Source organism: Armigeres subalbatus, chromosome 1 (assembly GCF_024139115.2).
Source record: "Armigeres subalbatus isolate Guangzhou_Male chromosome 1, GZ_Asu_2, whole genome shotgun sequence".
Classification (NCBI taxonomy): Eukaryota; Metazoa; Arthropoda; class Insecta; order Diptera; family Culicidae; genus Armigeres; species Armigeres subalbatus.
In genome coordinates, this window is record NC_085139.1 from 259,345,756 (window position 1) to 259,369,027 (window position 23,272).

The 23,272-nt window shown below is 41.8% G+C and overlaps 1 protein-coding gene across 1 annotated transcript in view; it reads left to right on the forward strand.

Moving 5' to 3' along the window:
- LOC134207015 (homeobox protein prospero-like) overlaps positions 1–23,272 on the forward strand; it is a 419,304-nt gene that overhangs the window by 206,310 nt on the left and 189,722 nt on the right. Inside the window, 2 exon segments of the mRNA XM_062682756.1 lie at positions 5,315–5,776; positions 16,471–17,125. Coding sequence (XP_062538740.1) covers positions 5,315–5,776; positions 16,471–17,125 — 1,117 coding nt within the window.

Genomic DNA, 23,272 nt, shown 5'->3' on the forward strand with positions numbered 1-23,272 from the left:
TGGGCCGAGTACTGCATTCGTAAAAGCCTTCTTGAAATGCTGGGCAAATAGTATGCACTTTTCAGATGCCGTGTCTGCAGATAAGTCACCATAATGCATGCTTGTACGTAGCCCATTTTCTTTGCGTTTCGTTTGGACAAAGGACCAAAATTTTTTTGGGTTTAATCGCTGACTCCTCTGCGTACGATCAATATACCTTGCATATGATAAACGGTAGTATATTTGTTGCTATCTAACTCAAAACAACGCTTAGAGTGCGGAGTACGATTATGGTTGTACTTCCGAAGGGCAGACTGCTTACATCTTTTCAGCTTACGGAGATATCTGTTTGTCCATGGAGGTTTCAGCGGAGGTCGCATGAGTGGTTCATGTATCATGTACACTGAATTTCGCGGTTGAATATGCCGATGGCTAATATCATCCAGATCCCGATCGGAATCTAGGAAGCGCCAATCAATTGATAATAGGACGGATGCTAGAAGATCATAATCGGCACGTAGAAAATCAAACTGAACCCTATCAAGAGATTGTTCAAATTGCAGCTGTAAATCCATTACTATACCGACCTCAATTGTTGGATGAGCAATATCGGCAACAACCAGATGTTCCACTGCTTCAGAAACGCAGCAGACTGGTAACGTCCTGTCATTTTGGTTTAGTCCAGATAGAATGGATTCGACGGAGTCAACATGCTCTTGGATCATATTGAGATCATCTCTCCGGTCAGGTGGTAGATAGAGAACTCCAACACTAACGAAACAGTCTGTCAGCTTTATTTTCACCCACAGTTGTTCCAGGCATCCGCTAACTGAATTCGGATCCGCACAGGAACGCAGAGCAGACGAAACAGCAATTAGTACACCTCCTCCTCTAGTTTTCCTGCTGTTAAGCGCATTCCGATCAGTTCTATACACCGTGAAAGAGTCGCCGAAAAGTTGTGTAGATAGAATGCAATCATCGAGCCAAGTCTCGGTTAATACGATGACATCATATTATTTCGAATTTGAAGCTGGCAAAAAGAATGAATCGATCTTAGTACGGAGACCCCTCACATTTTGGTAATAAACGGGCAACTCGGATAGCGGGACAGTGGACATAATGCTGTGAATAGGTTGTTGGGAGCTGTTTGAACGCATTAAAGCACCAGCTCGAGTTGAACCTGAGGACGAAGCAGGTGCCAAAATGGCCATGGTACTGGGTTGTGAAGCAGCTGGACAACTGAAAATAGGTAACCTATCAGGAGGTGGCCTGTTCGCATAGAGATCATACTTGCCTGAGCATGGCTGTTGGAAGGTCCCTTCACCTGCCTCAAACACAAGGCCGGGACGGCTGAACAACGCAGGCTGGATTGGCTCGCCTGTGATGAGCGGATAGGAACTTTCCACAAACTTGAAGGTCGGAGTAATGGAGTTTCCCATTGTCAGCATATTCTCCTAATTGCTAGGTAGAAAAATCTACTCGTTGTCGGGCCGACTTAAGTCGCTTGGCGAAAATGGGACAGTCGGTACTCCAAGAGGCGTGGTTAACTTCAAGCAGTTGGTCGTAGGGCGAGCTCCGTTTTGTATTCATTACATGACAGTTATTGCATTTTAAATAATCAGCAAGACACTCATTGACCTGATGATCACCAGCACATCTAGGGCAGCATGAAGGGTTTTTGCAGGAGGCAGCTTTATGACCATATTCCGAGCAATTACAACAACGCAACACATCAGTTGCCTCTACGACTCTGCACCTTCCCATCCTATGTTTACTCGCTGCCGTTTGATCAAACCGTCGAACCCACGAGCGTCCGTTTCTAAAATTACTGACATATGGTTGCTTTTTTGTGACTCCTTTTTTTGCATTCGGATTAATTTCAGATCGAGCTTATCCGTTCCTGGGTTCTGCTTTCTAAACTTAGAGATTCCTTTTCGCCAATATCCTTAGAAAATCCAATTATTTTAACTCTTGGGCTCAAGGGCTTCTGGCTTTCAACGTAATAATTCTCTTTAAGTATATTATTAAAAGCGGCTGAAGCTTACTTCACAGCGTGGTCGCTGGTCTCACACCTCACAGTAACATCACCATTTTCCCTTAAGCGAACATCCTTCACGGAAAATTCCGCGGGGTCAAGACTAGCACAGATATCCGTCTTAGTTACCTCTGAGGATTGTTCGCGCTTGGGTTTGAAAAGAACAGTTTGTTCAGTTTTGTTGACCGCATTTGACACATTTGCAGTTGCGAGATAGGGTCTGGAAATTTCACAGGTACTGGGAGAGTTAAGGGAGAACGTTCTGATTTTTTATTATCGATTCTGCGGCGCTTGCCGGAGCGGAGTAGGCCACCTTCTTCATAAATAGTAGCAGTAGCTTTTGAACTTTCCATAATTTGTACACTGTCAGAATGGTCCGACGTATTCTCGTCTACTATGCAGGACAGCTTGCGTTATGAAGATTTTTTTTACACGCCGTGGGTCACATGAAATTGAGCTGCGGGTTGGATTCGGTCCGCATGTCGTACGTTGGACGCCTCTATACGCTCCGTGTACTGTGATGCCGCCGCCAAATGGCTTGGTGTTCGAGAAAGCTGCATTTTTCTGTAATTCGTATCACATGTGATAGGTTCATTGGTTCATTTAACTACAATGGTAAATATGGTAAATTTGCATTGCCAATGTCATCAGATCGGATCCTTATTCAGGTACAGTCAACTTTCTCGGTATCGATATTGAAGGAGTCATCAGTTGTAAACTTGAAAAACAAATATGAATGGAACGTTGTTTTCGAGAGTTCTTCTTCTTCTTCTTCTTGGCATTACATCCCCACACTGGGACAGAGCCGCCTCGCAGCTTAGTGTTCATTAAGCACTTCCACAGTTATTAACTGCGAGGTTTCTAAGCCAGGTTACCATTTTTGCATTCGTATATCATGAGGCTAGCACGATGATACTTCTATGCCCAGGGAAGTCGAGACAATTTCCAATCCAAAAATTGCCTAGACCGGCACCGGGAATCGAACCCAGCCACCCTCAGCATGGTCTTGCTTTGTAGCCGCGCGTCTTACCGCACGGCTAAGGAGGGCCCCTTTCGAGAGTTAGTTTCAAATTTTTTTTTCTGCTAATATCAACTAAAATGTATAGAGATGGGTTCGAAACTTCATTTTAAGAAAGATCTTCTGTTTTAGATTCACAATAAATAAAAAGAAATCTCCAACCAATTTTACAAGGCCAGCGTTGTCTGGCAACAGACAAGCGCCCTTAGAGTGCACTGACTATATTACACAGTGTGCCTTGTCTGCTACTGCTACTACTGTTCTCAATCTCAATCAGTGTGCAGTTCCGCTTGGCCTTGGCGTCGTCAGCCGTCAGCCGCCCACACACATCGCCTTTGGAAAGACGCTGCAATAAGCTGGATATCATCCTTATCCGGCCGTTTCGCATCCATTATGGCAAACTATCTGGGGGAGTACGGTACATCCGCTACAGTCATATGATTCATATATTACAGGCAACAACGAAAACTGATACAGAAATGCGTGTAAGAGAACACTTTCACATGTTCCCATTTCTATTATATTTTTTTTTATATTTGGCAAATATCGTGCATTTTGAGCTATACGCTTCCACTTAGTCTATCGTTGCTATCATATGTGCTTGAGTTGATGGGCAACAAAACAACTTGAACTTTACTACATGATACCAATAATGTTTCGTAAGGAACGAATTTCTCGTCTGCCAAATTGTTCACCCAAAGACCGACCTCGGATAGGCCACATAATAGTAGTCGCATCTGCCTTCCATCTAAAAGAAACTCCAATTGAGGTTAAAAAGGTGCCCTTCCCAACACCTTCGCCGCTGTTATCTTTGTTACAACGGCTTATGACGGATTTGCCCGGCATCTCAATACCCGATTTTACGATAAGCTAATTTACGTTGCTATCACGGTCAGCTTTGATGTGATTATGCCCGACCGTGCGCCTCCTTCGTTTCGTTTCACATAAAGAAAACATAAAGGCAGTCAGTGGCATCGAGCTTTGCCATTCTGCACATCAAAGCATCCAAAGAAAACCACCGAACCAACCGGAAGTATACCGGAGCTAATTAATCCTTTATCAGGGCGGGGAATCTTAGAAGAGAGTAACCCGGAGCTGGAAAACGTTTTTTTTTGCCTTCATGTCTGTTTATGACGATAAAGAAGGGTAAATAGGCGTAAAGCCATTGATATAGACGCTGTATGAGCAGAACTTAGTCATCAAGTGCCGGTCCTGCGGACAAAAACGTCGGGTGGCTGGCAATAATTAATTGCATTACGATGGACACGTCTTGTGTTGTGCCTAGGGCGGATGGTCGGAAAGTGGAATTGAGTGCTTTGGCTTTGGCTAGAAAGACAGGATGCTCGTCGGCTGGGAGGGGCGTTCTTTGTGTTGAAGAGGCTGTGCTAATTAGAGAGATTTTTGCGCCAATCAATATTACTTGTGCCTGCAAATTGGATGATAAAAGGGATTGAACCTTTTATTCGATTTTGTTTAATGTTCAATTTGTGGAAAACATCCAAATTTATTAAACTTTGTTATATTCACAGTTGCACCCGGCCTTGGTCTTTAACATCTGTCCGAAAGAATTTTAGCAATAATTTATTAAAAGTATTTTAATTAAAATGCAATGTTTGTTATGTAAATAACGGTCTATGTATAAATCAATCACAAGCGTCCGTAACATAAATAGGGTTACTGCTTCGGACTTTATCACAAAGCTTTCACTTTCATATTCATCCCATCAAAAACAAAGCAGTGAAAAGGAATTTGATTTGTTTCTCATTTTTGTGATTTTTTCAGCACACATGTAAGCAAAAAGAAGCAACGAGATTGATGTTATATTTCTTTGTTTTGCAATGAGATGAATATATGTGAGTGAGATGGAAATGGGAACAGTTCCCTTATATAACTTCATATGACTCCTATTTGCTCCTATCTATGGCTACTGTTTGTTATCAAATTTCATTTTTCAAATCTCCTACATAGTAGCTCTCAGCATACCGCTTAAATTGCATAAGATATTTTGACTTCTACTTTATAGTATATGCAACAGAGAGACCTTCCCATTCATTTATATAAGCACGTTTTTTCAGAGCTGTAGTGCTCTATTTGATGGAGCGGAATTGTTTTCGCGGGGGATTATATTTTACCGCCAACAAAAATACTTTAATCCTACTTGCGGTCCATCAACAAAATACTGTTGCAATCGCCATATCCGTACCAATAAACAAGCACAGAACCTATAATACAGTTCGCTTTTATTTTCCCTCTCTCTATCATTCCATGTCTCCGGATTACAGTGCACCCTTCAATGGTTCGTTGAGTTCAGTTGCACAAATTGCTTCGGACAAAGGACGACGGCAACAGCGACAGTCACACATACAATATGTCGGTGTGATACGGTCCCCGGAGAAAAGCCAATCCAGGAGATGACCATCATGGATGGTGGTAGTAGCAGTGGGGGTGTATGGCAGCAACAACAACAACAACAGATGCAGCAACAGCAGCAGCAACAACAACAGCAAAACCAACAGCAAACGCCACAACACCATCATCATTATCATCATCATCAGCAGCAGCAGCAACAACAGCAGCAGAATCAATTCGGTAGCAATGGATGTTCGCCCTCGATTGGGTCGTCGACTTCTGGTGGCACAGGGCAGTTTCCGGCTTCGTTCCCGGACAGCTTCAAAGACTTTTTCGCCATGCTCAACGAGGAGGACGACCACGTGGATGTGTTTTCCAACATACTGGAGGATAAGGTGAGTGGGAGTTTATTTGGTTTTGAAGTTTAATATCAACTGATGTGTAGTAGTTTTTGATGTTGTACTGTGAGTATTTCTGAATTTCTTGAAATCGATGACGACGAATGATATTTTTAAAGCCTTCAGACCCACGTGTTACGTCCATTATATGTACAAATTAAATTGCAGTGTCTCTTTTCCCAGTAGAAGATTTCATCAGTTTTTTTGGGATTAATTAGACTTAATAAATGAGAGAAGTCAACTTATATTCCATCGAATCTATGACAGCAGGTCAGAAGACAAAAGCTCGAAAGGTCAAAAGGTCGAGAAGATAAAATGTCGAAAGAGACGAAAGGTCGAAATGCCAAAAGGTCGAAAGGGATAAAAGGTCGAAAAGGACAAAAGGTCAAAGGGACAAAAGGTTAAAAAAGAAGGAAGTAGCAATGATGAAGGAAGAAGGAATAGGAAAGACGAAAGAAGGTAGAAAGAAGAAGGAAGCAGAAATAAGGAACAAAGAATAAATAAGAAAGAAGAGGGAAGAATGGGAAGAAGGATGAAAGAAGAATGGAGATAGAAGAAGGAATAAGGAAAAAGGCAGAAAGAAGAGGAAGAAGAAAATAAGAAAAAAGTAGTAAGCATTTTGAAACAAAAAACAAGGAAAAAAGAGAAAAAAGAGGAAACAAGGAAAAGGAGAAAGGAAAAGTAAGAAGGAGAAAGGAAGAAGAGAGGCAAGGATAGAGAAAAGGAAAGACAGGGAAGAAAGAGGAAGGAAAAAGAGAGAAGGAGGGAGGAAGTTCGTTTCAACCTTTTGTCTTTTTCGACCCTTTCAACCTTTTTCTTTCTTCCTTCTAACTCTTCTCACTTTTTGTCTTGCGACCTTTTATCCCTATCTTATCTCATCGTAACAAATCTATTTTTTATTCTGCCTTTATTTTATTTTATCAATGGGTTAGAAGAGTGTTTCAACGTTCATTAAGTTTGCATGACGGTGAACTATCTTCGGAGTCTTGTGAAGATCAAACCAAAAACAAGCCACTGACTGTAACTATCCGTGTACGAAATGTTGCTGAGTTAACCCTTTCAGGACCACGACACTATATTTTTTTCGTCATTCCAAACTTGAACATGTATTCAACTATGTTCATATATTCCTGAAGAACAAGAGACATGGTAAGATGGTTTTGGGATATCTTGGGTCATCCAAACCGCCATTGAGTTCAGAGTTTGCGATCTACAGCCACGACACTAGCTTTTCTCTTTACTAGAAGCTTGGATAGGGTTATGAAAAGGTGAGTTGACATTCGGGAAGTAGCGCCTAACATAGCTCTGGTCCTCACAAGTTCCAATACTCACGCTTCCAAGAGCCTTCCGATGACAATTGACCGCCAGCTAAGGGTTGCGTACTTAACTGGTAGTAAAGCCCGGGCACTGTTGTCCTTCTGACATCAGCTGGAGTGAGAAGGTGCGTCCTGTGGGGTCTGCCCAGGATGTGGTGTGGTTTGACGGTGAACACGCTCCCCGGCATCGTGGATTTGGCTTCCCACTAAGCGCTCAAGCACACTCTGCGTGTATGAAGTGGAAACCTATAAGTGAAAGGATAATCTTTGCTAGATTCAGAACATGGGTCCGAAACCTTACTATAATCCAATGTTATGCGCCAACTGATGGTGCCGATCTGCAAGACAAAGAGAACTTCTATAGTCAACTCAATGCCGTCGTAGATAGAATTCCGAAGGGTGATATCAATATCCGAATGGGCGACTTCAATGCGAAGATCGGATCCGACATCTCGAACCATGATCGCATTATGGGATGCCATGGTCTCGGATAAATGACCTGAAGCGGAGAGCTGTTCGTAGAATTTTGTGGTAATAACGACCGGTTCACAAAGTCACGTGGGTCTCCCGTGAAAATGGAAACGATCTCTATGATCATCACCTCCTCATCGGCAAAGTACGTCTTCACATTGCGCGGATTCGTCGGCAGGAGGAAAGAGTTGGACGACGATTCAACACACGCCGACTGGAAGATGCCACGGTGAAACGGTCCTTCGTTGAAGAACTAGAGACGCGTCCTGCAGATATTCCGGAAGGTGGCAGCGGCAGACCAGTGGACCGCCATCAAGAATACCTTCAACGCCACCAGTGAGAATAATCTGGGCAAACTGCGCACCCAGGGAAAACAATGGATCACCGATGAGACCTGGAGGAAGATAGAGGAGCGAAGAGAAGCCAAAGCCGCGATAGAGCGATCAAAAGCCAGAGGAACCAAAGTCTTAGCCCGTCAACGATACGCGGCTCTTGAGAAGGAAGTGAAACGCTCATGTCGACGGGACAAGCGAGCGTGGGCGTACTCTCTGGCCGACGAAGAAGAGAGAGAGCCGCAGCAACCGGGGACATTCGCTTCCTCTACGATATCTCACGACGCTTAGGCGGGGCGAAAATGAATTCAATGATACCTGTGAAAGACGCGAATAATCAGTTATTGACCTACCCAACTAACCAGCTGAAACGCTGGTTCGAGCACTCCGAACAACTTTTTCAAGTGCCAGCCAGGCTACCACCACCTCGGTATGATCCGACGGATAACACGCATCAATACCGAAGCTCCATCACTGCTAGAGCTACAAACAGCCATTCAAAGTATGAAATCGATTAAAGCCCCAGGGGTCGATCGCATATCAGCCGAGATGCTCACAGCTGAACCCACGACATCCGCTTAACTACTGTATCGTTTTTTTCGTAACATCTGGGACACCGCAACTTTCCCGGTCGACTTGATGCAAGGTATCTTAGTGAAGGTGCCCAAAAAGGGTGTCCTGACTGTATGCGATAACTGGCACGAGGCATTATGTTGCTGTGTACCGTTCTCAAAGTTCCATGCAAAGTTATCCTAGCCTGGATTCAGGAAAAGATCGATGCGACTCTCCGGCGGCAGCAGGCCGGATTTCGTGCCGGAAGATCCTGTGTGAACCATATTGTCACGCTCTGTATCATTCTGGAGCAGGTCAACGAATTCCAAGAGTCCCTTTATCTGGTATTCATTGACTACGAAAAAGCTTTCGACCGTCTCAATCACGAGAATATGTGGGGCGCCCTGAGACGCAAGGGAATCCCTGAGAAAATCATCCTCCTTATCGAGGCAGAGTACGAGGCCTTCTCGTGTAGAGTGCTGCTCAATGGGGTCTTGTCAGATCCTAACCGGGTCACAAGCCAATATGGGTGCGGCCGAAATGGTGGCTCCGGTGACGAACGAAGAGTTACTTGCGGTGGCCAAATCCCGAACAAAGCTATAATGCCTGATGGAGTTCCGAACCGCGCTCTCAAGGCAGCAATAATAGCGAACCCGAACATGTTCAGGCTAGCTATGCAAAGATATCTAGATTAGTGTAGATTCACCGAAAGATGGGAAAGACAGAAACTGGTGTTGTTGCCGAAGGCCAGGAAACCGCCGGGCGACCCATCGGCGCATAGACCAATCTGCCTTATAGACACGACGGGCAAGTTGCTAGAGAGGATCATCCTCAACAGGCTGACCCCGTACTCAAAGGGTACGAACGGCATGTGTAGCAACCAGTTCGGTTTTCGCAAGCGTAAGTCCTCGTTGGACGCTATAAACTCGGTGGTAAAGACCGCCGAGATAGCGATCCAACAGAAAAGGCGAGGTATTCGATACTGTGCGTTAGTGACACTTGTTGTGAAGAACGCATTCAACAGCGCAAGCTGGGATGCCATCGCGCTCTCGTTACACCGGCTTAGCCTGCCGGTGGGCCTGTACCGGATTTTGGAAAGCTATTTCCAGAACCTTGTACTATTAAACGCGACCGATGCCGGTCAGAGAAGCGTACTTATTACCGCAGGAGTTCCGCAAGGTTCAATACTGGGCCCGGTACTATGGAACCTTATGTATGACGGGGTTCTGAAGCTTAAATTCCATCCTGGTGTTAAGATCGTCGGTTTCGCAGATGACGTAACCTTGGAGGTCTACGGGGAGTCAATTCCCGAGGTAGAACTGACCGCAGCACACGCGACCAGCACGGTGGAGGATTGAATGAGTGCTAGAGGACTGAAACTCGCTCAACATAAGACGGAGGTGGTTATAGTCAACAACCGCAAGTCGGTTCAACATGCAGTGATTCACGTGGGTGAAGTCGCGATCGCATCAAAGCGGAGTTTGAAGCTCCTTGGGATCGTAATAGACGACCAGCTGACCTTCGCCAGCCATGTCGACTACGCGTGCAAGAGGGCTTCGATTGCTGTGTTACCGTTTTGGGTACTTCACCTTAGGATCCAACCATAGCAATGTATAGGTAGCGTAGATATTTAGATAGAGAGTATTACAAATGTCATGCATACTACTGTTCAGGACGAATTAATATTTTATAGGTTGTATAAAAGTTTGTATACAAGTTTTTGAAGTAGTTCTCTAATAAGAAAAAATATAAGTAATCCACTCTCTAAATTCAACTGTTAATTTGAATAACAATTAGAATTGTAACGCACATAACGCGAAACACACATACAAGGGGTGGGGTGGATGAAACATACAGTGGAATAACGAATGGATCCAAACGAGGGGCAAAGAGGATATTTAGAAAGGATGAGGAAGTGGAGGGGAGATAGGAAATGGGTTTGCTACAATTGAGTCGGGATCAGCTCTGTCTTTTCCACTCGAGCCTTTGGACAACCAAGATCGTTTCGGAGTTTCGGAAAGTTTAAAGAAATCTTTTAAGGTTGTGACTGTGAGACTTCAATTATAAAACCATTTGAAGTTAGTTTGTTAGTGAGTGGAAATAATACCCGCGAAGAAGCATAAATCGAGCCAGGTAACCATACCTATTGGGAATAAAAAGTGCAACCCTAAGACCTCCCCAACTTTCCCTCAGGACCCATTAAGTGTTGGCTTAGACCCTGAGCCAGTGTGTGGCCACGTTGTCAGCGCCACCGCCAACTCATAGCCTCGGAGAATAGGCTCCAATCCCGTGACCCTGTCGGTTCGCCAAGCACGTGTGGCGATATCCTGTAGCGAGGTCTGCCCTATCCCTGTGCTACGACCCACGAGAGAAAGATACCGTGATTGACATCCCGCGCGATATCGGACGCCCCCAAGCGCATGCGATTCCACGATTCCGACTACGCTGCAACGCCCAGCTTTGCCCAGAAACCTCCACCATCGCCGGCTGGCCCAGCATACACTTACACACCTACACTAAAAGTAAGTTCAATAAAAAAATCTAAAACTAAAAGTGAAAAAAACTGAGTGTTTGAACTTCTGATCAGCGCAAAGAGCCGACCCTGAAAAAAGAGTTTGGGAACCCCTGGTGGCAAGGCCTGTGAGGTCTCGTCCCCAGCGTCCGCATTGGTTAGGTCCCCGTAGTGAGGGTACCCGCGATAATAATTGCCGCCCAGCTAAAAGAGAAGCGAAACTGATCAGAAGTTCGAAGGGAGTGCGAAGGATTTGTAGAACTACCTAATTTATCAAAAAAAGCTTATCAGGTGCTCGGGTTAGTGAATAGGTAGGGTATCTGATCTATGTAGTGCGAGACACACTTTCTGTAGAAATCACTGATAGAGCTGCGCTTCTACTAGTGCGCGAACGTCGTTTAGAATAATTAATTTGAAGCAAAGTGTGCTAAATAGGTGCGCGCGAACAAATTCTAGATTTTTAAATTTTTTTTTTTCATTGATGGGTTTTGACTCAACAATATCATAGAATAAGCAATTTTCACGAACGCTACCTCTCTCGGATAAATAAAAATACGAGCTGTACATCAGACAGTGTGACTGTGTTGAATTTTGAAGAAATGGATTTGCAATCGGCATACCGGCACATGGAGGTGTCTCATCTCGCCATAGACGAGGTGAAACATGAGCTTTTGATCAGTGTTGAGAAATGAGTGAGCATCGCTTGAAACTTGCTCACTCACTCACGAGTTTGAGTATTCCAATTCAAACTCACTGTGAGTATACTCACACGTGAGTTTGAACTGTAATACTCATACTCACGAGTGAGTATGAAGAATTCATTTACTCACTCACCAGTAATTTTTACTCACAATATACTTCAACGAAAAATAATTGTACCAATTTCCTTTTGAATTTGTGCATTTGAAGTAGGGGGAATGACGGCTTTGGCAGGTTTTGTTCTATTATTGGCAGGGGAGTTTTTTATGACTGACTATGCTCAAATTTGGCATAAACATTCTTTGCATATCAAAGAATATTGTGGCCAAATTTCATAAAATTTGGTCGACAAAAACCCCCCTGACAATACTAGAACAAAACCTGCCAAAGCCGTCTTTCCCCTAGGTGGTTTTTTTTAATTATTATACCCTCATCTACTTTGGTAGACATAGTCAACACATATTTATATCAGTCTAACAATGTGCGTATTTAAGAATTAAAGATGCATTGATGGTGAAATTGTACCTAACGGTAGAAATTTCGTCTCAAGAATATATGCTGCAGTGCATAAACCTGTCGGTTTCCTATAGCGCATGATTTAGACCTAACATTTGTTGTTGACACAAATCTAGAAAGCTTCATAATCATACATGTTCCATGGAGCTTATACGGTGGACGGTGGTTTCCGACTGAAATGTGATTCCCAGGGAATCAATTTTTCTTCGATGCGCATGCGAAACAAGCGACAAAAGAGAACCAACGACAAAGCTTTGTTTTTGTCGGAGATAATAATGACAAAGATCCGAAATTTTTTGTCAGCAACAAAAGAGAAGGCAATTTTGTTGCTAACTTTTCATCCCGTTGTCAGTAACAAACTCTGTTGACAACAAAGGGTATATTATTAGGCGTTGCTCGAATATTGATTCCCTGGTGGTTCCCAAACTTGGTACCGATTTGGGACTGTTCTGGTGGGCCACGTCTGAAAGCAGATGGTTCAAATACGGCAATACTGCTTGCACCTCGTCACCGTGACCAAATGAATTATATTCATATACTGCAAGTGATACTGTTGGGCTGCCAAACTTGGTCCTACTACTAGGCGATTTTACTGGCGCAGTTTTTATCGGCAAGGCAAATGTGAGATGCTCGGACTTCTCAAAAGATGTCGACTTTAGCCTGCATGCAGATCGTTTTTCGTTTAGCAAATTTACTGACTATATTTTGCATGCTCTGCGGAAAGTTGATAACGTAATCCTCTTCTCGGGATTTCCAGATACTTCCCTGAGAACAAGTTGTCCTTTTCCAAAATGTACAATCCACAAATGCCGGTACATATATCTACATGAAATCGAGATACAAAGTTTAGGTCAGAGTAGTCTAAATGAATTGTCGTTTATTTGGTATCAATACATTTATTTGGAACAAATACCCTTCTTCCATCACTTTTTATTGCATTTTTGCCGCTGATAGTGTTCCTGGTGTAGTTTCTACTTTGATGCCTCTAAATTCCAAATTGAATCTGGCCAGCTTTTAGACCTTGCGTTCCGTTGGAAATTCTGGCTATGTCTGCCCATTATTGCATTAATATGTATCTTATGTGGCAAGCACAATTAATACACTGCTGTTATACGTATAATTGTCCCATGTATAAAGGGAATCCTAGCAAATGGGACAAATATGCGTATGACGGCAGTACAGTAACAGAAACAATTACTTAGTAGCAAAAAAAAATCAAGTTAAAATACTCGAAGCGCGTTCTCAGATCATTGTAGTTATGATCAATCGACTGTTCATTGTGACTTAAACGTTTAAACCCCTAGTAAACCAAAGAATTGATATGCGGGCCTGTTTGGGGTAAGACCAACATGATTTTTTTTCATGAAATATGATTATCTAATACATAACGATTAAATGATAAAACAAACTTACATTTGTATTGATTCTGGGAATTATAACTGCTCCTTGCACAACGGGGAGAATTACGTGGAAGACACGCATTGGACGGCAATCGCCATTGGAGGCAAGTTTGATTAGTATAATTTGTGGAAGTTTTAAATACAAGAAATTGCTGTTGGCGCAATATAAGGCAGCAGCAGCTACAGCTACATCAGAAAGACAGACTTTAAAAAGTGTCGTCGTATATTGACCTTACTCGTATGTGGCGACTAAACTGCGGCTGCAAGCGAGCAAGGTGGGCTGACCAGGTGCACAATGACTTGGCGAGTATGGGGCGCAATCGAGGATTAAGAGATGCAGCCTCGAACCGTGTATTGTGGCGTCAGTGTTGATTCAGTGCTATCTATGTAAATGTAAGCTGAATAAATGAAATGCGGCGGCTAAAAACTCTCGTCGGCAGCTGTATATCGGGAAAAGCCGTGGTAATCTGGAGAAATACAGGCCGATTTCCTCTAGGCCGTATAAAGATTCTTGGACCGTCTGAAATAATATTGACATGCTTTGGAAGCGGAATAGGCCAGGTAAATGCAATTTGTGATTCCACATTCACGATTGCCGATGTGGTCATAGGAATTCTCGATGCTGCAAAATGTTGAATTGAATTAATTAAAAATTGTCAAATAATAAAAACATTTAACTCACCATAAGTAGGGGGCACCCATGCTTTTAGGTAAGAAAATCATTCTCTGAAAATTTCAGCCTGATCGGTTATTGCATAAGCTGGCGCAATTGATTTGAAGTTAATATGGGGGTTTCAGCCAAAATATATGAGGAAATACACCCCTGTTACTATTTCGTACAGGAAATTGGATGGAAAAGCCCGATTGAGCCCAGATTTGCACGAAATGAAGTTAACATATAATGAACAATTCGACATAAAATTCTACTATGATTAAATAAACTTTAAATTAGTTTTTAGCTGATTCATTTGGAGTTTGGCACTTTGAAATTCATTCAGCCTTGAAAACAAGCGCATGTAATCGAAGGTAGCTGCGATATGTGTTGTGGCGCGCGTGCAGTTACTTATGTTTCAGTGCGCGCGAAATCACGCATCGCAGGCACCTTTGATTGCATGCGTATGTTCTCATGGCAATTAATGAATTTCAAAGTGCTCAACCAAACTCCAAATAAATCAGGCAAAAACTGATTTAAAGTTTATTTAGTAATACCTAGTAGAATTTTATGTCGAATTGTTCATGGGCATGTTAACTTCATTTCCTGCAAATCTGGGCTCAATCGGGCTCTTCCATCCAATTTCCTGTACGAAATAGTAACAGAGGTGTATTTTCCCATATATTTCGGCTGAAACCTCCATATTAACTTCAAATCAATTGCGCCAGCTTATGCAATAACCGATCAGGCTGAAATTTTCAGAGAATGATTTTCTTACCTAAAGGCAAAATCCTGGAGGGTGCCCCGTAGAATCCGACGACTTTTTTTTTCTCCCCATACTAGGCTAAGCCACTTTACTGTGCATATGCACAGCCACGAGATTTAACAAAAAAAAATTTTCGTACGGCCGAGTTGTCGAATAATATGCAATTAATTGTCTACGGATACGTTTGACTAAAAATCTTATTTTGAAACAGTACAATCTACTGGTTATATTAATATTTCCTAACTTCACCGTGTTCATGACGTTCTAGGATTTCGTAAGGCCTTGATTGCACAAGTCTGATATTTTTCCCTGATAGGAGCAATAAATTTTTGCTGAAGACAGTGCCAGTGTACACTTTTATCCATCGTGTGATTTTATAAAAGATATTTTAGTTACTAGATAAAGATTGTCGCTATCGTGAGTGCTGCCGAATATTTAAAACCCTGGTGATCGGACGTGTTTCAGGTAGGATTTAAAACATTCGTAAAATCCGAGTTTTTGGTTCTGATTTTAATGTTCGGTGAATAAGTGTGCGGTTGGACGTGTGTTGTATATAATACGAATCATTTGTAAAACCCAAGATACTTTGATCTCCTTTGGACGGTTTGTAAGAAAATTGATGAATATGTTTTAATATTTTTTTTCAGCATATACTGTTATTGACAAACGCTCTATATTGTCGAATAGAGGTATGGCTATGGCTATGAAGGTAGTATGGGTTCCCTGCATCTTCACTAGTAGATGTTGAACTAACATTCCTTCCCTTCCTTCCGTGATTGTAAGGACGTGGCTAGGTATACAACTGCTACTGTATAGGAAAAGGTACTAATTCCAAGTACCAATTTGCGACAATATACAGTAGATTGCTCATTTGAGCATTGTATAGCCACCCACGATTTGTACAACCACATATGCTATGCTATGCTAGATAAAGATTGTCGCTGTCGTCGCTGTCCGGAACATCTTTTGCTGGCGAGGATAGGGGAGCTAAATGTCAAAGAAGGAAAATTCATACGATTTGACAGCTTGTTACCCAACATGTTTCGGACAGCAGAACAAAGGGAACCGAAGCGACAATCTTTATCCAGTAACTAAAATATCTTTTGATTTTATACATCCATTTTTCTGTTGGGTTCATATATGACCCCGTGGGCCTGAAAAGGTTCAACAGAGTCCAACTGCAACTATCGACTTCCTTTTAATTTGAGCCAAACATCCGTTCTACTGAAGTTTGATACCAAATTATAGCTGATATATCACTTGCATCTCAGCTGGCATCAACGAGGAAAAACATTCGGATTTTTTTTTGTGATACGTGAGCTACCGGAAAGCTAGATTCGCAAATGTATCCTCATCGTCGCAAGTCTGACTTATCAACTTTATTATACAGCTAAAGTAGACCTGTTGACAGAAAAAACGGCTTTTAAAGATTTCCATTTTATTTAATCCCTCCACTTTTTCCTACTCTTTTTCAGGACATCCCCCGCAGCACCAAGTGCCGCTACAATCGGTCTTCCAACGCTGTCGCGGCTGCTTCCGGCAGCGGCGCATCAACATTCACCGGAGGCCCGGCTCCCCATTCCGCCTCGTCCTACAGTGGAAATCGATCGTTCGGACTGGGCTTTGCAACCGGTAACACCAATTACAACTTTGGCCGATCTAGCTCGTTCCGGCTGAACCGGAACAAACCTGCCTATGCCGATCATCGGCCTCCATCGGCTACCCTTGGATTTCCTTCGTTCGGAACCAGCAGTAACCAGCAGCAACAGCAGCAGCAATTATTAATCAACAACATTCGGAATCAGTTGGGTGGGTCGGGGAGTGATTTGGGATTCAGTGGAAGTGGGGGTAATAATGAAGAAGATAAAGCGATGAAGAATTTGAGTTTGATCAAAAGTGCCATAGTGGATCGGTCGCCATCGTCGTCGGCGCTAGTGGGGATTGTCGGTAGTGGAGGGGGTGGTTTAACAGTGTCGGGTTTTCCAGGTCCCGGAGGTACTGGTGGTATTAATCGGTCCAAGTCCAATTCCAAAATCGACGATCGATCGCCTACTTCGTTCGAGATGAAGAACTTCGAGTACGGGACGAAGGCGAGTGGTAGTGGAGCCGGGCGGAGTTATAAGATCAGTGGTGAGTTAGTTAGTACATTCATAATATTGTTACACATACGATTCAACTGTTGTTGGCTTCGTATAGTAAAGTTTAAAGTACTCCCTTACTGTAGCAGCCTTATTAAAATTAATTACTATACAGCAACGTCAAGATACTTCCCACATGCGTAATTTTGCTTGAAATTGGCCCACCGCAAGAAAAGCTCGGTTCATGGCAAAGTCTCCGTTTTCCATCCCTTGCCGTCGGAAAAAGCTGACGCGCCGCTGCGTGACAAATAGACAAATCCCACGCAAAAGAGGTGTGCTGCCACGGGCCAACCACATCAGCTCCATTGGATCTGGTGCTAACGAACAAATTTAGTCTTCGTTGGTTTCGCTCTTGGCTTTCTATATGGAGGCGTAAATTTTCATGTTGTTGTTGTTGGTTCCTGTTTGGTTTGATGCAAGATTCAACTCAAGGGCCCCGATGTCGTCAAAGTCAAGTGTGCTGAGCAGCGGGGCTGCCACTGAGCCAAGTGCCTGAAATGACGACCGACCGGCGACGACAGCAGCGTCAGCATCGTTATTTTGCTCCGGTGGGCTTTGCGTGCCAAGTGGAAAGGATAAGGAGCAACTTCCGAAAATTGAATGGAAAAGCGGTTCATTGATTGAGACGTGCCGGCATGGCTGGTTGCTGACTCAGTGGATACAGCTACCTTTAAGGGGGCAGAAGCAACACTGACGACACCTGAGGTCGGTAAGGGGAAATGGGTTCAAGATTTCTACTTCAAGTCAATGTGTGTTGTGTTTGCGTTATTTTGCAGGAAAGAGTTTTGTTCGAGCTGCTCTGGGTTGATTGGAGGCCATGTGAACAATGAGTTATCGGAACTCAGTATCGAACTTGTTTGATTGGAATTTAATATACATATTTATTTTGGCAGTTATTAGTGAAGAAGCGAACATAAATGTCTATTGAATTGCATATTTTCCTGGCCACGTCATTGCAAGTCCTCCCATCGTCTTGGCGTTTGCATTCGAGACAGTTGTCATTGACAAAGTTTTTTGGAACGCGAGCAGTTTGAACAAATATAACTGATGTAATAAACGGAGAAAACTTATTCAACTCCTTCAAGTAATCCTTGATCGATTCTTTTGTCACTTCTTGGATATATTGTACACAAACTGTAGATCACCTTATACATTACTCAAAATTTACACTATTCCGCGGAAAGTCTACATCAATGGTGCCTTTCATTGGTTTTCCAACTTCCACGAGATGGTGAACGGTACGCTGTTCTCCGGAAAATTTGATTTGAAGTACTGCCTTGGGTAAAGTTTATCCCAGGGATACACATTCAAAACGAAAACATCCTAAGCCGAACCAAAATTCCAACTTGCTTTCTCCAGATTGGAAATCCTATGTCTTTGCTAGCAAGACTATCTGCAGACTTTAGGCCAGTGAAATAAGACCTCGTTTCGTACCCTGGGCGAAATGCGTGCGGTCGGAAGCCCAGTCTCCCACCTGTTTCCTGTTTCTCGCGAAGCCGACGGATGCACAACCTCTCCACGACCTTAGTGGTGCAACAGGTCAGCGCGATTAGTCTGTACTTGGCAGCATCCCGGTTAAGGATGTTGTTATTCGGATTCGGAATCAAAAAACGAGCAATGGGTAATGTTTTAAACATAACCGCGAGAAGACGTAGGACTTATTTAAACGTAACGTATTCACATTTATAACTTTTGAATATATGGGGTTTGATTATAGGTATTGATATTGGAAACAACAACTTCCATGCTGTGTAGAATTATTAGCATTTTTTTATTCAAAACTTCTGGAAATAAAACTAATAATTAAATACATAATCAGAATTGCTTTGTTTCTTACTATTAGGCTCTTATTTACTCAAGCAAATGTAGGGCATTTATAGATTTCTTATCAATGATAGTATTTAAAGTTTAAAATTCTAATAATCAAATGTTTAGACTTTTTAGGTTTAGACTTTTTTAGGGCAAAAGGTGCTATTTTAAGGGAACTGTCCCGTTTTCCATCTCATTGAAGATACATTTATCTTATCACCAAACAAAAAAATATAACACCTACACCATGATATATTTTCTCAGAAAATGAAAACCAAAGTATAAAATAATGTTTATTAAAATATTGTTGTGGAAATTATTTTTTGCAGATTTTTATAAAACATTTACATGTAATACGACGAAATTGGATATCAGCACCATGCCTTCTACGTATGAATGAAAGTAATTATTTTTAATCATTTTTTTCAGTTTCATCAGTGTAGTTGATTTTTTTGCTGGAGAATCAGAACTGTAATACATAATAAATATTGATAATATTCACAAAAAAAGGGTGGAATTTCGGGGGTCCACCATCGCAGGACTTCCCGATGTTCCCGATAAATCAGTCATTCCATTAGCTGACCTGTCTTTCGCCTTATCCAGAAACAAGGGAAATCATCCGGTCCAGGCGGGGTAGCACACCCCTTGATTAAAAATCTTTCCCTTTTTCCAAGTTGCTGTTCCTGAGCTTGGTCACCGGACTCTGCATACGAGTGGTGGTAAAGTTTTGACGTAGGACTTACGTCTTTCTTTATCATACTGGGTGTCATTTGGATTTTTGAAAACCGAGAGCATTACGCTGATAGGGAAGATTTCAAACGTTACTAGCGCATTTATCTTTCGATGGATTTTGAAGATTTATGTATCAATCGACTTGGAAACTCTCCAGCAATTTGTCAATTTCATTGAAACTTGAGATTATTAACGATAAAGTATTGAAATTTTTAATTTTTGTCAAACCAATAAAAATTTCATATATAACCAATCCCGTGCATTCCTAACACAGACATCAGAATGCTGTTTGTCACGGGCCTTCGGGTCCATCCCAAGACTTTCTTTGTGTATAAAAGAAACTGTGCCTGCCTTGTGTGAGTCATTCCAGTTTGTGAAAGCAGCACGTACTGAAGTGCTTTTTGCTCGCGCATTTTTTCCCGTTCGTTCGTTGTGTTGACGTTCACAGCATGCAGTCGCCAGCGGGAGAGCTGCCGGTGGGTCTGTGAATATGCATCAAAGAAGAGGACGCAATTTTTTGTCATTCTCTGATGGTCGGATGCAGTGGTGTCGGTTGCGATTGATGCGATCGCCCATCGCATCGCTTAGAGTTCACGGCTAGAGGCCGATGATGGCTGAGGCTGCGATGGCAGCAGTGGTGGAAGAATAAAATTAGCCCAGCGAGATTTGGACTGCTCATCCAGGGAAGGTTATTGATTTCATAATTAACGAACGAGTCATGACATATGACTAACCATATGTTAAGTTGTGGTTGGTACTAAACAACACATACATTAAAACATAGTTATACTACAGGGAACTCTCCCTAACTAGATGTTCTGTAACTCGATATTTTCCCTTACTCGATGAAATTCAAAGTCCCTTGAATCTAGCATACTGCGTTCTCTCCCTGACTCGATATCTCCCTTACTCGATATTCTATGTCGAATTTATTTTCCAATGCATTTTCACCTCGCTAACTCGATGTTGTCAGAAACAGTAACATGCACGATAAAGTTAGAATTTGGATGTGAAAGGTGATAAGCGAGAAGTGAGAAATAAGAAGTTAGACTTGTCATAAGACGAGTTTATACAATCCCATTGAATTCCACCACTTAATTGTATCTTGACAGATACGTATTTCGACCTCAACAGTCTTATGACAAGTGAAAACATTCCACTAAAAAGCTCAAAATAATTGTCTTATCAAGAAGTTAGAAGTGAAAAATAACAAAAAGTGAAAAGTTAAGAGTGAGAAGTGAGAAATGAGTAGTAAGGAGTGCGAAGTGAGAAGTGAGAATGTGACTAGTGGGAATAGAGAAGTAAGAAGTGAGAAGTTCTAAGTGAGAATGTGACTAGTGGGAATAGAGAAGTAAGAAGTGAGAAGGGAAAAATAAGAAGTAAAAAGTGAAAAGTGAGAAGTGAAAAGTAGGAAGCGAAATGTTACAAAAGTAAATGCGAAATGAAAAGTGAGATGCGCGAAGTGAGAAACGAATAATGAGAAGTGAGAAGTGAAGAGTTAGAAGTGAGAAGTGAGATATTCGAAGTAAGAAGTGAAAAGTGAGTCGTGGGAAGTGAGAAATGATAAGTGAGGAGTTAGAAGTGAGAAATAAGAAGTCATAAGTGAGATATAAGGAGTTATAAGCGAGAAGTGAAAAGTGAAAATGAGAAATATGAAGGAAGAAATGAATAATGAGAAGTGAAAAATGTAAAATTAGAAATGAGAAATTAGAAATTTGAAAGGAGAAGTGAAAAGTGAGTAGTAAAAATTGAGAAGGGCTTAGTAAGAAGTGAGTAGTGGGAAAAATAAATGAGAAAAAAAAGTTGGAAACGAGAATTTCGAAGAACAAAGTAAGTGAGAAATGAGAAGTCAAAAGTGAGTATAAGAAGTTATACAGTCAAACCTCCATGAGTCGATATTGAAGGGACCATCGACTCATGGAAATATCGAGATGTGGAATAGAAAATCCCCGGGAAGCTGTTTGAAGGGACCATCACAGTAGCCCAGAAAATATTTTTTAATATGACATAATTTGCTTCCATGAGTCGATATCGAGTCATAGAACATCGACTCATGGAGGTTGAACTGTAATTGAAAAATAAAAATGAAATATGAGACGTGAGAAGTATGAAGTAAGAAGGGAGATGTGAGAAATTATAAATAAACAGTAGTAGTGAATAGTGGGAAGAGGGAGGTGAGAAGCGAGATGTGTAAAGAGAGAAGTAAGAAGTAAATAGTGAGAAGTAAGAAATGTGAAATGAGGAGTGAGAAGTAAGTTGTGAAAAGGAAGCAGTAAGAAGTGAGAAATGATGACCGAGAAGCGAGGAGTACGAAATGAGATTCTTTGTCTTTCCTTCTTTCTTTCTTCTTCTTCATTCTTCTTTATGTCTTAGTGTAGAGATTCACTAACTTCTCACTACTCAACATCTCGCTTCTTACTTCCCAACTATCACCTCTCACTTCTCACTTCTGATTATCTAACTACTCACATCCTACTTCTCATTTCGTAAATATCACATCTCACTTTTTGGAGTTGAACTTAATCTAGTATTAAAAAACCACTTTAATAAAGTTTAAAAAACATCTCACTTTTCTCGACTCGCTTCTCATTTCTCAATTTCCACTATTCACATGTTACTGCACACAGTTTACTACTCAATACTCACTTCCGGTTTTTAGCACTCTCTTCTCACTACTCTGTACTCATTTCTCACTTCTCAGTTCTCACTCCTCACTATTCATTTCGAACATCTCACTACACTTAATGAGGAAACAAATTTTAACTATTCGACCAAACGGCATTCAACCAAATATAAATATATTCCCTATCTCGATACCTCCCTAACTCGATGGTCCCTTCAATATCGAGTAAGGGAGAGTTCACTGTAATACATTCTGGGAAGTCCAAAGAAAGTCGTAGTGGTGGTCCCTAGGCGAAACTTTGAGAAACTTTTTTTGTATGGAACATTTTGTATGAAATAAATTAAATTTTTTCATCGAACTATTTTAGAATGAATTACTGTCTATTTTTTCGCATGTTACCCGCTATTCGAAAGTCCTTGAAATAAGCTTCCAAAAACTTTTTAAAGAGTTAGAAAAAAGTTACTGTAGTCCAGCGGTTATCAACCTTGGGTACATGTACCCTTGGGGGTACCTTCGTCGGGCACAGGGGGTACCTCTGTTAGAAATGGGCAATGGCGGACGAAATACAATTTTAATCAAAACTTATTGATAAAGTTTTGATATTTTTTTTATTTCAAAACTTTGTCTCGCGATCAGTAAATCAGAGACTATTGAATCCTGCCCTCGACAACCAGTACAATGAATGAAGGGCTGTGAGACAAAAGAGCAAAAGGACAAAACCTCGAATGAACAAATTTAAAAAATCTTCTATCCAATCTACCTGATCAAAACATAATGTTGAATATCTTGTTAAAAATATGCTTCTTAACTAAAAACTAGAGTCTACAGATTCGGAAGTCTCCATTTGAGAGACATGAAGGCTTTTTCCCGAAAAGCTCAGTTGTTTCGTTACAAGAGCATTGGAAGCATCATTCTACGTTTCTCGGAAGCCTCCTTCCAAGCAGCTCGGAGGACTCCTTTCAAGAGGTTTGGAAG